The sequence below is a fragment of the Helobdella robusta genome (assembly GCF_000326865.2).
Source record: "Helobdella robusta unplaced genomic scaffold HELROscaffold_8, whole genome shotgun sequence".
Lineage (NCBI taxonomy): Eukaryota > Metazoa > Annelida > Clitellata > Rhynchobdellida > Glossiphoniidae > Helobdella > Helobdella robusta.
The window spans coordinates 3,276,374-3,291,056 of record NW_008705459.1 but is presented as its reverse complement, the minus strand read 5'-3'; the positions used below and the strand labels follow the sequence as shown (position 1 = coordinate 3,291,056).

Sequence of the window (14,683 nt, the reverse complement as noted above, 5' to 3'; positions counted from 1 at the left end):
CTTCGATGTCTTTATCATGTGTGTCATCCTTATTGTGTGTACAATACGGCGAACATACACACATGTTTATATATGTGTGTATGTTTATGCGTGTAAGTTTGCATGTGCAAATGTCAGTTTATGTGTACATGTGCGGGAATGTTTTGGTATATTCGTGCGTGTGTGTTTCTACACCTGACGCTATCACAAATGATAGCACATTTATACATTTGGCACGATCATATGTTAAAGCATATCAGCAACAATTTCTTGTATGTATGTCTGTGTCTGTGTCCGTGTTTATATGTTTGTGTGTGAGTGTGCGTGTGTGTTTGTGTGCGCGTGTGTTTATGTGCGTGTTTGTATGTGATGTCACTTACAATTTTAGGTATTTTACTATGTTTTTATTATTTACTTGAATTGTTTGTTTGTTAAGAGAGAAAGTGTGTATGTTTGTGCGTATTTGTGTTTGTGTGTGAGTGAGTGTGTGTATGTGTGTGTGAGTGCATGTGTGTGTGTGTTTCCCCGTGTGTGAAAGAAGTAGCGAGGTGAGAAAAATCTTGCACGGTTGAAATGCGTCAGACATGAATGACACCTAGCCACTATTTATAAGAGTAGGTGAGTTACAAAGTTGATGATGGTTGGTGGCTGAAGAAGAAGAAGATGATGATGATGATGCAAAAGATGACAAGATGATGATATTGATCATGAAAATGAAAAGTAGGGATGATGATGACGACGATGACGATGATGAGTGGAAACTATGACGATTGTGTGATAAGGGCGGTAACGATGTTCTTGATAATGTTACTGATAAAATGATAATAACGATGATGATAGTGATGATGATAGAAACCGTGATGATGACGATCTTCTCTCCAGTGCAAAATTTTTTATTTTCAGAAGAGCAAAATTATCAGAATATTTTTCCTTTTTGATTTAAATAAATAAATTAAATCAATCTCCGAAGAAGCATTCATATAAAAAATTATATATATATATATATATATATATATGTGTGTGTGTGTCAGTGTGTGTGTGTCTTTGTGTGTGTGTGTCTGTGTGTGTGTGAGTGTGCATGTGTGTGTCTGTAGACTTAGATTAGATAAACGATCGTTAAAATAAATCTAAAACAAAAACAATGATGATAAGGAAGATTGATGATGGTTGGTTGGTCGATTTAATTTCATAACCGATGATGATTTTATTACAACTTTTGAAATGATAAAATGATCATAAATAAATCAAAAAAAAAAAAACAAACTTAAAGTTAATTTTATAACGGAAGTAATTTTTTTCACATTCTCGAACTTGAGAACTCTAGTAATTTTTCAGTGTTTAATATTTTAAAGAAAGTTTGCCGGACGGAGAAGAGAACGTAACCACCTTTTGTGTGTGTGTGTGTGTGTGTGTGTGTGTGCACTTGTTAGTGTGTGTTTATGGGTGTGTGTGTGTGTGCAGTTGTTTGCGTGTGTGCGGGCATTTTATAACAGCAATTACAAAGGGCGTAATAAAAAAGTGTTGTGATGATGCAAATGACGTTAATGAAGATGTAATGATGTAATGATGTCATGATGCGATAACGACAAGCACAAATACAACAATAATAATGGTGATGGCGATGATGATAGGAATGATGATGCTGACGAAATAACAGAGACAAACATAGAATAGTGACGTCAATGATGATGTTGAAAATGATGATGATAACAATGACGTGGACGTCGATGATGATGATGATGACAACCTCGACGACGATGATGATGATGTTAACGTCTTTTCAGCCGAAAAGTTTTGAACGCGTCAGCCATTTAAATGTTTTAAACCGGACGCCGTGAGCGCGCTTCTGCCGCTGCTGCTGCTGATGATTATGTCGTTTGTGATGGTGATAATGATAATAACGTTCTGCTGCTGCTGATGCTACCACTACTACTACAAAAACGACAACATGATGATGGTGATGATAAAGATGATGATGAAAGTAATAATTGTTTAATGATAGTGACGGTATTTGATGATGCTAATGATGACATCTTTTTCTTATTATTTTTATTTTGATTATTTTTACTATTATTATTATTATCAGTTATCACTAACAAATGAACAACAACAGAAAGGGCGATAATAAAAGAGATAATATGAGAGACGACATAGAACAAATAGACCTCAATTTACGACGAGGATGACCTGAATGGTGATGACGTTAAAACAAAGAACATGAAAAAGGTCACCATCGAATTATGATAATGATCGTTTTTGTAAACATTACATCGTCATCAGCACCACCATTCATTATTATTACTATCATCAACATTATCATAACATACAATCACTACTACAGCTATTACAACCACTATTACTACTTCTGCTGCTGCTACTACTACTACTACATCCACTACTACAACAACTACTACTACTGCTGTTGCTGCTACTACTAATTTTATTATTACTACGACTATGATGATGATGTGGTTATCATCAATTTAGTTAGTTGATATATTTGAAGTTGTTGTTGCTACGGCCTACAAGCAAGTGTAAATTTAATGATTAAATTATACAGATAAGTTAAGGTTTCATCTCTCTCTCTCTTTCTTTCTCTTTCTCTTTCTTTCTCTCTTTCTCTCAATCTATCATTCTTTTTTTTCTTTCTCACTCTCTCTCTCTTTCTTCCTTCTATGATTCTCTCTTCTTTCCCTATCTCTCTTTCTCTCTCTTTTTCTCCAATGTTTCGTTGTTATCTCTACTTCTTCTTCTAACTCACTTTTCAGTTTTACTTGTTTAAACTACAAAGAAATCCAAATTATAATGATAAAAAGTTGTTATAAAACGATAGGATTGTCATTATGTTATTTGGTTGTTTTTGTTGTGGCTGTTATTAATTTGATCAATTTGTTCAATGCTATCTTTCCCTGTTCACGTTATGATGTTCAGCAGTGAAGTGATGACGACGAAAATGATGAACCATCTGGCAATGATGACGATGGTGGTAAATCTAATGTTTAAAAATAACAACCAGATAATGGAAGAATGAAAACAAAGTAGTGATGACGATGATAAAATAAATGATGATGATGGTGATAAAATAGGAAAATAAAATAAGATAACTACGATAATGATGAAATCCTGACAGGAATTATTGGATAACACGATGATGATGACGACGATGACGAAGAAGAAGAAGATGAAAATGACGATCACATGGCGACCAAAAGAGAAAGGGAGTTGTTGCCGGTGCATTGTGATTCATATAAATTTCAAGATTACATGCAATTATCTTTTGATTTGAACAAAATTTACTATTGAGCAATTGTTTTCTTTGGCTACTAACACTACCACTACTACTAGTACCACCACCACTACTACCACCACTACTACTATCACTACTACTACAGCTACTTCTACTGCCACAGTACGTTAATCGGGTTCACAAATAGTACACACACACACACACACACACACACACACACACACACACACACACACACACACACACACACACACACCTAACCACACGTACGCAAACACACAATTCTATTTTATGCTACTATGTTGCTAAATGCAACTGCAATCAGCATATATCTAACTAACAAATAAAAAAAGCCGACAAGAGAATTTTTATTGACGACCAGAACTTTAAAGAGAACGTGTAATAACATTTATTTAAAACTGTATAAAGACCCAGTTTTGAATCCGTTTAAATGTTTTCGTAACTGGCATCTTAAAAATCTAAAATCTCAGAACTACAAATATTTTATTAAATTTTAAAAATTATAAAATTTTCAAATGAAAGAAATGAGGAACGTTGAACAAGAACACTTTTTACAGCATCATTCCAATCATTTGTCAGTATAGAAGATGAAAGTGAGCCTAAATTTGAAACCTTAATTGCAAGCAAAGGTTAAGTGGTTGAGGTTATTAGGTTAAGTGCGTGTGCACCTGATTTGGGGTTTCACTTACCTACCTACCTATCTACGTCCATGCAAAATCTAATACGGAATGATATTACGTTACTTTGTTCCATCGTTTTTCCATATCATCTTATAGTACCATATATCTTTTAATATTACTCTATAGCATTCTGTTGTTCCAGATTATTACAAATCATTTCATATCATCTAGTCACATTCTATGCTATCCTGCATCTCATATAATTCTACACTATCCTATATTGATACATAACAATTCGTATCATTCCAAATTATTCCTTATCAGTCCATATCATTCCAGATGATCCCGTATCATCCCATAGTATACTACCATGTTCTAAATTGCTCCCACTGCTTTTTATCGATAGACGCTGTTTAAAAAACAGTCTTCATTTCTCTTTCTTCGTCCTAAATATTTTTCGATTTTTATTACTTCGGTACGTTCGTTTTTGTGAAACATGAAACACACACGCACACACACACACACACACACACACACACACATAAACACAAAACGCACATATACATTAAACACATAAAGGTATATATGGACTTATCAACTAACTAACATAAACATTAAAGATAGACCACCACATAAAAAGTGACAAGATATGCGTATGTGTATGCATGTCTGCCAAACTAGATACCTACGTCTCGATGAACGAATGGAAAAGTTAACAAAACAAGTGATCGTTGAAAAAAATATGAAAGATCAGAAGATTGACAGATTGATTGATTATTTAATTGAGAAATATTTTGATTGGTTGATTGATTGGTTGATTGATTTGTTAATTGATTGATTTATTGAATAATCATCTTAGTGCTTATTATTTAATTTATTACTCTTCCATCCAGACAGTTTCTTACCATAACAGACCTTTTAAATAGAATTCTGTCCTAGACCAACAGCCAATGAAGTTTGTTTTTCATGGAATGTTGTCAAATTTGGAAACCCGGGCAATCCATCTAGCTGCAGACCTCAGAATCGAGTGAAGGGATGCCAATTGATATTTGCTGACACCATATAGTAGAGTTATAGTAGTCAATTCTCGTACAGATAAGACTGCACGCCAGAGTTTTTGCTGACCCTTCAGCAAGACAGCGTCTAAATGTACTTATCCTATGAAGGTGATGATGGATCGTCGGCAGGGACATTTCACATGATTCTCCATGGAAAGACCTGGATCGAGGTCGACGCTAAGATCAACAACTGGATCTTTAGAATCATTCACATTCAGCAAATTGTGCTTACTCTCAAGCCACATAAATTTAGTTTTATTGTTGCTGGGTTTTAGTTTATTTGCTGACATCCACTGTTCTGCCGCTTTTATTGCCTTTGACACGGTATTCGATAGATTACCCATAGACTGATGGATTGATTGATTTATTGATTAATCGATTAATCGATCAATCAATCGATCGATTGATTGATTGATTGATTGATCGATTGATTCAATGATTGAAAGAAGGAACAAATAAAAGAGCGATAATAATTAAACGTTCCTAACCGATTTGAACCGAAGAAATAATTATATGATAAGAATTAAGGCGATAACGCTCCAAAAACAATTACAAAAAACAACAATAGCAACAACAACAACAACAACAACAACAATAACAATAATACTTATAAATAACAATAATAATCAACATTAATTATTTTGATATAATTTTTCATTTATATTTATTATACCAGGACTATAAAAACAGATGAAAATAATTAAAGGAAATAATAATTTGCCAGCGAAATGGGAGGTCCGCTGTTGTTTAATTAATTATGACGTCACGATCATCGCCATTATTATTATTATTATTATTATTATTATTATTATTATTGTTATTACTGTTATTATTGTTGTTGTAATTTATCATTAAACTTTTTATTTATTTATGTATTAATTCAGTACTGGTTATGATTAATAATGTTGTTAACTAATTATCATGATCATCATGATCATTATTATCATCAAAACCGTCATGATAATATTAACGATAATAATAATAATAATAAAACAACAACAACAACAAAGTTAAATCACTAATTAGACCAACAACAAAACAGCATCAAATGACGTCATTAACAACATCTATCTTATAAAAATTAACTAACACTAAACAACTTGATCAAAAAATCAGGAGAACAACAAATTCAATGATTACGTCATAAACTACAACAACAACAACAACAACTTTAACATCTTCATCTTTAACAACAACAACGACGTCAACAGAAACATAAATAAAAACAAAATAATCAACACAAACAACAAAGAAAAAGCAAAAACATTAACAACAACGTCAACAACAATAACAGCAATATCATCAACAACAACAACACAACAACAACAACAACCACAGCAATATCAACAACAACCACAACAACAACACAGCAACAACAACAACCAAAGCAACAACAACAACAACAGACGTTAACTTTGCACTCTTTGACTTGAAAGTTATTGGAACTTAAGAAAACAAACATCAAGCATACAAGTTTATACATACATTGTATATACAAAATATATATAAACTATACAAATATGAATGTATGTATGTATGTATGTATGTATGTATATATATATACAACCATCATCATTATCACCATCGTTATCATCACAGCCATCTTCGTCGTCATCATCACATCGTGCTAGACAAGATGTTGCATATATTGGTCCCCAAGGAAAGACATACACACACACACGTACACACACGCAAACACACACATATAAGCACACGCACACACATTGTCACAACAGCCGTCCGGTTCATGTACGAGTGGATGAAATGAATGAGTGGATGAATGGATGGATGGATCAATGGCTGAATTGGATGAATGGTAGGATGGATGAATTTATAAGTGAATAGATGACGGACGAATAAAAGAATGGATGGATGGATGGACGGACGGACGAACGAACGGATAGATGGATGGATGGGTGGATGGATGGATGGATGAATGGATAAATGGATGGGTGGATGGATGGATGGATGGATGGATGGATGGATGGATGGATGGATGGATGGATGGATGGATGGATAGATGGATGGATGGATGGATAGATGGATGGATGGATGGTTGGATGGGTGGATAGATAGAGAGATGGATGAATGGATAGATAGATGGATGGATGGATGGAAGTATTGATGAACAGATGAATGAATTGATGAACAAATAACAGAAAGATGGACAAATTGAATAGATAATTAGTTAGCCAAAATAAATTATTAATCAATTTTGACAAGAACCAAAAATTTAACGAGTTTTAAATTGAAAACACATACAAATGTATCAACAACAGCAGATTAAAAGATAGAAAAATAGATAAATACACATGTAAACTGATATACAAGATTGATTGATAGTTTTATCAAAATATATGATAGATAGTTGTATCAAAAAAAGATATACAAAATGATATACAAATACATATAGATTGATACAAAGATGAGAAATGAATGTCTGTCAGAATGAATTAAACTTATAAGAATAGTTAGATTAATTGATGATGTGATTGAATAAAAATAATTGAATAAAATATAGATACCAGGCCAACCAAGATACAATAAGAAAGATACAGATATCATGTATCTATATATCTAAATCACAGAGGGGTTAAACAATGATAGTTGAAGTAGTTAGCGCAGTAGAAGTAGTTTGAAAATGAATCGTGGAATGGTTCAGTTTTTAGAAATTAATTAACAAATCATGCAGAAACCAAAAAATTAAGCCAGACTATGAGAAAAAAATTACGAAATAAGAAAACAACAGAAAAAAAATAAATAGCGTAAGAATACCATAAACCTGAAAACAACACGGAGAGACGAATAAAGAATGCAGATAATAAACTCAAAAACACATAGAAACATACACACCGATACAATTACATAAACACGCAAAACAAACACAAAAAAACATATGAACGAACGAACGAACAAGCGAACAAACAAACAAAAAAAGGAACGAACAAACAAACAAACACATAAACATATAAATACATTCACATAACAGTGTAGTACCAAGCAACCAAAAGCAGTATGTTTTAATAAATAATAACTGCATTAGCATAAATGCACCGAAAAGTATGTTTAAAATTTTATTTACACACAGACACTCATCTTGTGTATGTTAGTATGTACATTTATATGTGTATATATATGTGTATGTATGTATGTATAAGTGTATATATGTATGTTTGTATAGAAATAGCATGACTATGTTAAACTGTAGACTATATATTGTATAATATACAAACATGTACATACAACTGTATATCTTATACCAATCAGTATTCATCAAAGATAACTGTACAATGTATGTATTTATGTATGTATGTATGTATGATTGAATGTATGTATATGTGTATTTATGTATGCATGTATGGATGTATGAATGCATATATGTGAGTATGTATGTATATTTCAATTGTATATATACACTGGGAAATAAGTATATGTATATATACATCTTTACACCAGATAGTATATAGCTTGGCCATATACGTTGTATGGATTATCGAACATAAGAACATCTAAGCAGTATAGTAAAAAGAAAACAGTTGAAAAATAACGAAAAGATTTATTGACGAAACATCATATTGAAGATCTTCACGATGCAAGCAACATAATGTAACATACCGCACACCACCCAAGAAGACAATACAATCATCATCTGATGTGTTTGGATTTAAAAATTTGAAAGAATAAAAAACAAAATCAAAATAACACTTGTAGAGAAGAAATTTCGAGTTTCGAGTACCAAGTGGCACAGACACTGAGCAAATTCACTCCTGCTTTTGTATATATGCATTGGGTTCTTGTGCGTGTAACTGTGAATGAATGAATGACTACAGTACATTTTCATCTTTTTCGTGTTCTTTGGTTTATTTTCTTCAATTAATAAATTTATTATTTCACTTAAGTTTACAAATTACTCTAAATTTATTTAGTTTTGTTTTTCAGAATTTTTTTCAATGTGATTTAGCAGCTTATTAAAAAAGTATTTAATGCCCCAAAGTTTACCAAATCATTAACAGGAGTCATCATTCATTCATTCATTCATTCATTCATTCATTCATTCATTCATTCATTCATTCATTCATTCATTCATTCATTCATTCATTCATTCATACATTCATACATTCATTCATTCATTCATTCATTCATTCATTCATTCATTCATTCATTCATTCATTCATTCATTCATTCATTCATTCATTAAATCATTCATTCATTCGTTCGTTCATTCATTTATATCTTCATTCCTCCCTTCATGGTTTCGTTTTTACGCACACTCCTCTACTCATCTATAGACAGATTCATATATTTACACATGAAAACAGTCAGAGGATGCAATCTCTAGACGGAAGACTTCTTGTATTTGACACTTGCATTCTTTTATCTTCCACATCATCCGCTGCCTTATCTTTGAAATGTCGTTTGCCATATAATAATGCTTCCAGTGACAATACAATTAGCAAGCTGATGATGTTTGGATGATAATAATGAAGCAAACAATGATAATGATGGTGATGGCGGTATCAACGAGGACGGTTGACTCAACAGTGTTAAAATGATATGATATGATATGATACGATACGATACTATATACGTTATGATATGATGTGATGTGATGTGGTATGGTATAGTATGATATGATATGATATGATATGATATGATATGATATGATATGCAAACATTCTTAACGCGATAAATTAAGATGACATTAATTAGGCCGAGACTTTAATAGCATTATTTCCGCTACTTTGTGAAAATGTCAGACACACAATACACAAGGTATGTATAGTCGACTCATGTACACACATAACATACAATATTATAAATGTCATACAAAAATTATACATCAATACGTACACAAACACACGCACACACGCACATACATACACACACACACACATACATACATACATTTACACTTAGCAGACACACGTGCATATTTCTGACGGTGTGTCTCACCCTGTCAGTAGAATGTTTGTTATACAAATATTTAAAGGAAAAAAGATAATTATTCTCAAAAAAAATGCCTTCATAAATTGTTTTTTCTCCATAAAAATGGTGATAACAAAATTTTTCAATGATAAAAATGCATGAACTACCACTTCTTGAAGGCATTCTTCCTACAAACTCAATAAACAAAGACTCAACGTAATGGCAATGAAATATATTTCTCAGGCCAAACTACCCCTATCTGGAAAAGCCTTCCATTTAAACATTGATGAAATTGGAAATTTCAAAAAGTGCTGTCAAAAAATCGGTCAAAAATTACTTTTACCATAACCGTTGAAGTTTATATTCCTAAATAATTTTAACTATTTTATTTATAATTATATAATTTATATACAATGATTTTATTTTATTTATAATATTATTAATTTTAATTTTTAAGTGATGCCAAGATAAGAAGGGCAGAAATATTTAGTTAAATTTGATAACCTTAGATGGTTATAAACGAAGGTTAGATCAGGCAAGTTAAGTTATAACAGTTGAAAAATTAAAAGATACATTAGATACAAATGCACGTACAAATATGCGTACATAGGTACGCATATTTGTACGTTCAAGTGTACGTGCATGTACCTATGTGTATATGTATGTTTGTGCACGTGTGTGTACGTTGTATGCATTGTTTTTGCGGCATATTGCATAGGTTAAATTTGCAAAGCAGGTATTAAGCTTTGAATGTATGTGTATGGCTATGTGATGGTGACCACGACGACGACGTTAATGATGATAAAAATAATTATTATTTCTACCACTATAACAATGATGTCATCATCATGACGTCATCACAGATCGATGTGACATAGATATGTCGCAAATGATGTCACAAACAAGGGAGAGAATGACAATAAAAAAATTGATGCACTCGCGCGCAAGCAGTAACGATTATTTACAATGACACTTTGTAAACTTATGATATGGTAACTTACATTATGACGGTAAAAGTTATTAATACTAACAAAACACTGCAAATAAAAAAACTAATGATGATAAAGAATTGTAAGATGAAGAAGAAAGAGGAAGAGATAAATAGAAAAAAAGAGGAAAAAAGGGAGAAAGAGAGAGAGAGGGAGAGAGTGAGTGAGAAAAATGTACAAGGGTACCTAAGTGATCAATTTGTACATCTGTCAATCTAGCGTCATCCAAAAACGTTTACAACAATAATCATTAATTATGAATATACACACAGTAATATAATAATAATAATTAATAATTATTAATGCAATATAATATAATATAATATAATATAATGTAATGTAATGTAATGTAATATAATATAATATAATATAATATAATATAATATAATATAATATAATATAATGTAATGTAATGTAATGTAATGTAATGTAATGTAATGTAATGTAATGTAATGTAATGTAATGTAATGTAATGTAATGTAATGTAATGTAATGTAATGTAATGTAATGTAATGTAATGTAATGTAATGTAATGTAATGTAATGTAATGTAATGTAATGTAATGTAATGTAATGTAATGTAATATAATATAATATAATATAATGTAATGTAATATAATGTAATATAGTGTAATATAATGTAATGTAATGTAATGTAATGTAATGTAATATAATGTAATGTAATGTAATGTAATATAATGTAATATAATATAATATAATATAATATAATATAATATAATAATAGAGAGACGGAGTACAACACCGACGCTGGAGGAATAAACTGAGGTAGAGAACTAAAGAAAAGGAAGATTGTAAAATGTGAGTGAGAGGGGAGAAGACGGCAAAAGTAGAGGAGATAAAAATATAACAGGAAAAAAAATGAAAAAAAATGAAAACAAATTATATGGAAAGAAAAAAAAAATAAAGGAAGAGGAGATGGAAAGGATGGATACCTGGATTATTTGATACCTCCAAGATCAAAACGCATTCGTGAGTGATGATCCTTGTGTCGACGACGATGATGATGATGGCGATGATGATGATGACGACGATGATTGATGATGATGATGATGATGTTGATGATAATGATGATGATGATGACACTGGCGATGACGATAACAAAGATGACAACAATAAAAAGTTAGATAAAAAAACGAAATAATTTTACATCAACTTAACCGTCTCTACTACAATTTCCCTTTAAAAAATTCTCATTTCACCATCATCTTCATCATCATCATCATCATATGATAATCATCATGATAATAAAAATAATTCAATGATAATAATAAGAAGAAGAAAGAAAGAATAATAATCATCACTATTATCACCACCACCATCGTGCTAACGTACCGGATATCATGGGAGTTATGGTTCGGTCGGTCGAATCCAAGTACTGGGAGTACATGCATGCCATGTCGTTCATATGGAAGGCTGAGAATAATTAATTAACTGATTATAATATTCACCATCTAATTAGCATATTCATGAATAATGAATTGGCTTATGTAAATGTTAATAACCTAATTTGCATTTTGAGTATCTGAATTTTTTATTAAGTGTCCATTATATTTGAATTTATAAATTTACATTGTTTACACAAATATGTTTGGATTTAATAAGTTGCGAGTTGTTATTAAAATGATGAGTAAAAAAATAATTTATTAAGATTATTAATTAATTAATTAGTTAATTAACTTGAATAAAATTCAAAAGTGAAGAAATTTTGTTACGGAATAAAATAGTTATTGGCTATAAGTTATTGGCTATGTATGTGTTTTCATTAACATTCGTGGTTTTTGAAAAAAATAAATTATGTGAGAGTAGATTGTTTCATGTTATTCAAAGACGGATCCAAAAAATGTTGACGGGGGCTAAATCCTCCACTGACTATATTTCATATTCTTTAACGTAGTTATTAATCGAGTCGTTGAAGATAGCAGCTGATTGTTTGTTAATTTGTGAAGCAGAGTGCATTCGAGTTTAAACACACAACTCGAGTTAGTCGATAAGTCCGTGATGATGGTAATTATGCTAATGATGATGGCGGTGATGATGATGATGAAGATAATGAAGACGGTGATTATGCAGGTGATGACGTCATGATGACGAACTTTTGGACAAAAAATATACAAAAAAACAGACATAAATTGCAAAACAACAACAACAACAATAATAATAATAAAATCAACAACCATAATAACAACAATTATTACAATAGACACAATAAAGCCAACAACAGAACCAACAACATACGTTGTCTAACTTATAGTATCGCACTACTACTACTACTACTACTACTACTACTACTACTACTACTACTACTACTACTACTAGTAGTAGTAGTACTACTATTTTTGAAAGCTTGCTGCTAACACAATTTTTACATCGATTTTTACCGTTTGTTCTCTATATGTCTAGTATCTACCACACAAATAGTCACTTTTTAAATTTATATCCCTTTCCATTTCTCTCTATCTCACTTTTTACCTCACATATTTTCTTTTCTCTCTCTCACTCTCTTTCTCTCCTGTTCCTTCAATTCTCAATTTCTCCTCTCTCTCGCCTCTCTCTTTCTTTCCCTTTCTCTCTCTCTCTCTTTCTTTTACCATCCCATTTTGTTTAATTCTTATAGTTTTCTTCCCCTGCTTCACATTACATAATTAGGTTTCACCCATTAACCGCTAGTATGTAATGAGTGAGACACTTGAAAGCAGAGTGATTTTATTCAATATTTAAATTCAAAACTCGCATTAAGATACAGCCACTTAAATTCGTGTCGGCGCAATCATTTCATTTTATTCTACTTTCTATTTTGATATTGTAATAGTTAAAGACAAAGACGGACAGAGAAAGAAAGAGAAAAAGAGAAAGAGAATAAGAGAGAGAAAGAGAAATGGGCCTACAAGAGCCAGTCTGAAGCCAGAGTAAGACTACTACAAGTAGAGGTCTTACCGAATTTTCCAAAAAAACTGTTCAGTGAGAAGAATGTGTATGAGTGTATGAGTATGTGTGTATGAGTGTGTGTATATGTGTGTGTATGTGTGTGTGCGTTAATTGCAAAATGCTATAAATAAATTTAATTACATGATGTTTCATTGTATGTGTGCTGGCTGATGTATATCGTTTAAGCATTGGCATTAAGTTTTTTCACGAAGGTACATCCATTTAAAGGAAACAATAGACAATTTACTCACAATTGTTCAAATGTAATTAAGCTCATCATGTTTTATACTAGGTAGGAACAAAACAATTCAGGTGACATTAATGATGATAATGGTGCTAAGTGGTAATGTTGCTGATGATGCGAGGATGATACAGATGATGACGTTGTTGATGATGAAGCTGGTGACGATGACAGAGATAAGTAGTGATGGTACTACTGCTGCTACTAATGCTACTAACTATGAGTTAAGATGATGTTGGTGAAGAATAAAAAAATGTAAAATTAAAAAGTTGTAAATGATGATTAGTGATAACGTTGGTGACGACAGAGCCAATCAATCGTTATGATTACAAATAGGATAATTGAAATATTAACGAAAACTGAATTAAATAACGAAAACGCCGTAAAATATTAAAAAATGGTCTCTAAGATAAAACTTCCAACTCTCAGCACTATCTTCATCGTCATCATCGTCATCATCCTCATCATCTTCATCGTCATCATCCTCATCATCGTCATCATCATCATCCTCATCATCGTCATCATCTTCATCGTCATCATCGTCATTATCTTTATCGTCATCATCATCATCATCATCATCATCCTCATCATCTTCATCATCGTCAACATCTTCATCGTCATCATCGTCATCATCTTCATCGTCATCATCGTCATCAT

The 14,683-nt window shown here is 31.7% G+C and overlaps 1 protein-coding gene across 1 annotated transcript in view; it reads left to right on the top strand.

Annotated features, from left to right (window-relative positions):
- Positions 1–14,683, top strand: part of HELRODRAFT_130122 (hypothetical protein) — a gene marked incomplete at both ends in the record, with an annotated part of 39,587 nt that overhangs the window by 9,901 nt on the left and 15,003 nt on the right. Inside the window, 4 exons of the mRNA XM_009032173.1 lie at positions 299–341; positions 418–496; positions 1,011–1,069; positions 1,410–1,439. Of these exons, the coding sequence (XP_009030421.1) occupies positions 299–341; positions 418–496; positions 1,011–1,069; positions 1,410–1,439 (211 nt within the window). The remainder of the gene's footprint in view (positions 1–298; positions 342–417; positions 497–1,010; positions 1,070–1,409; positions 1,440–14,683) is intronic.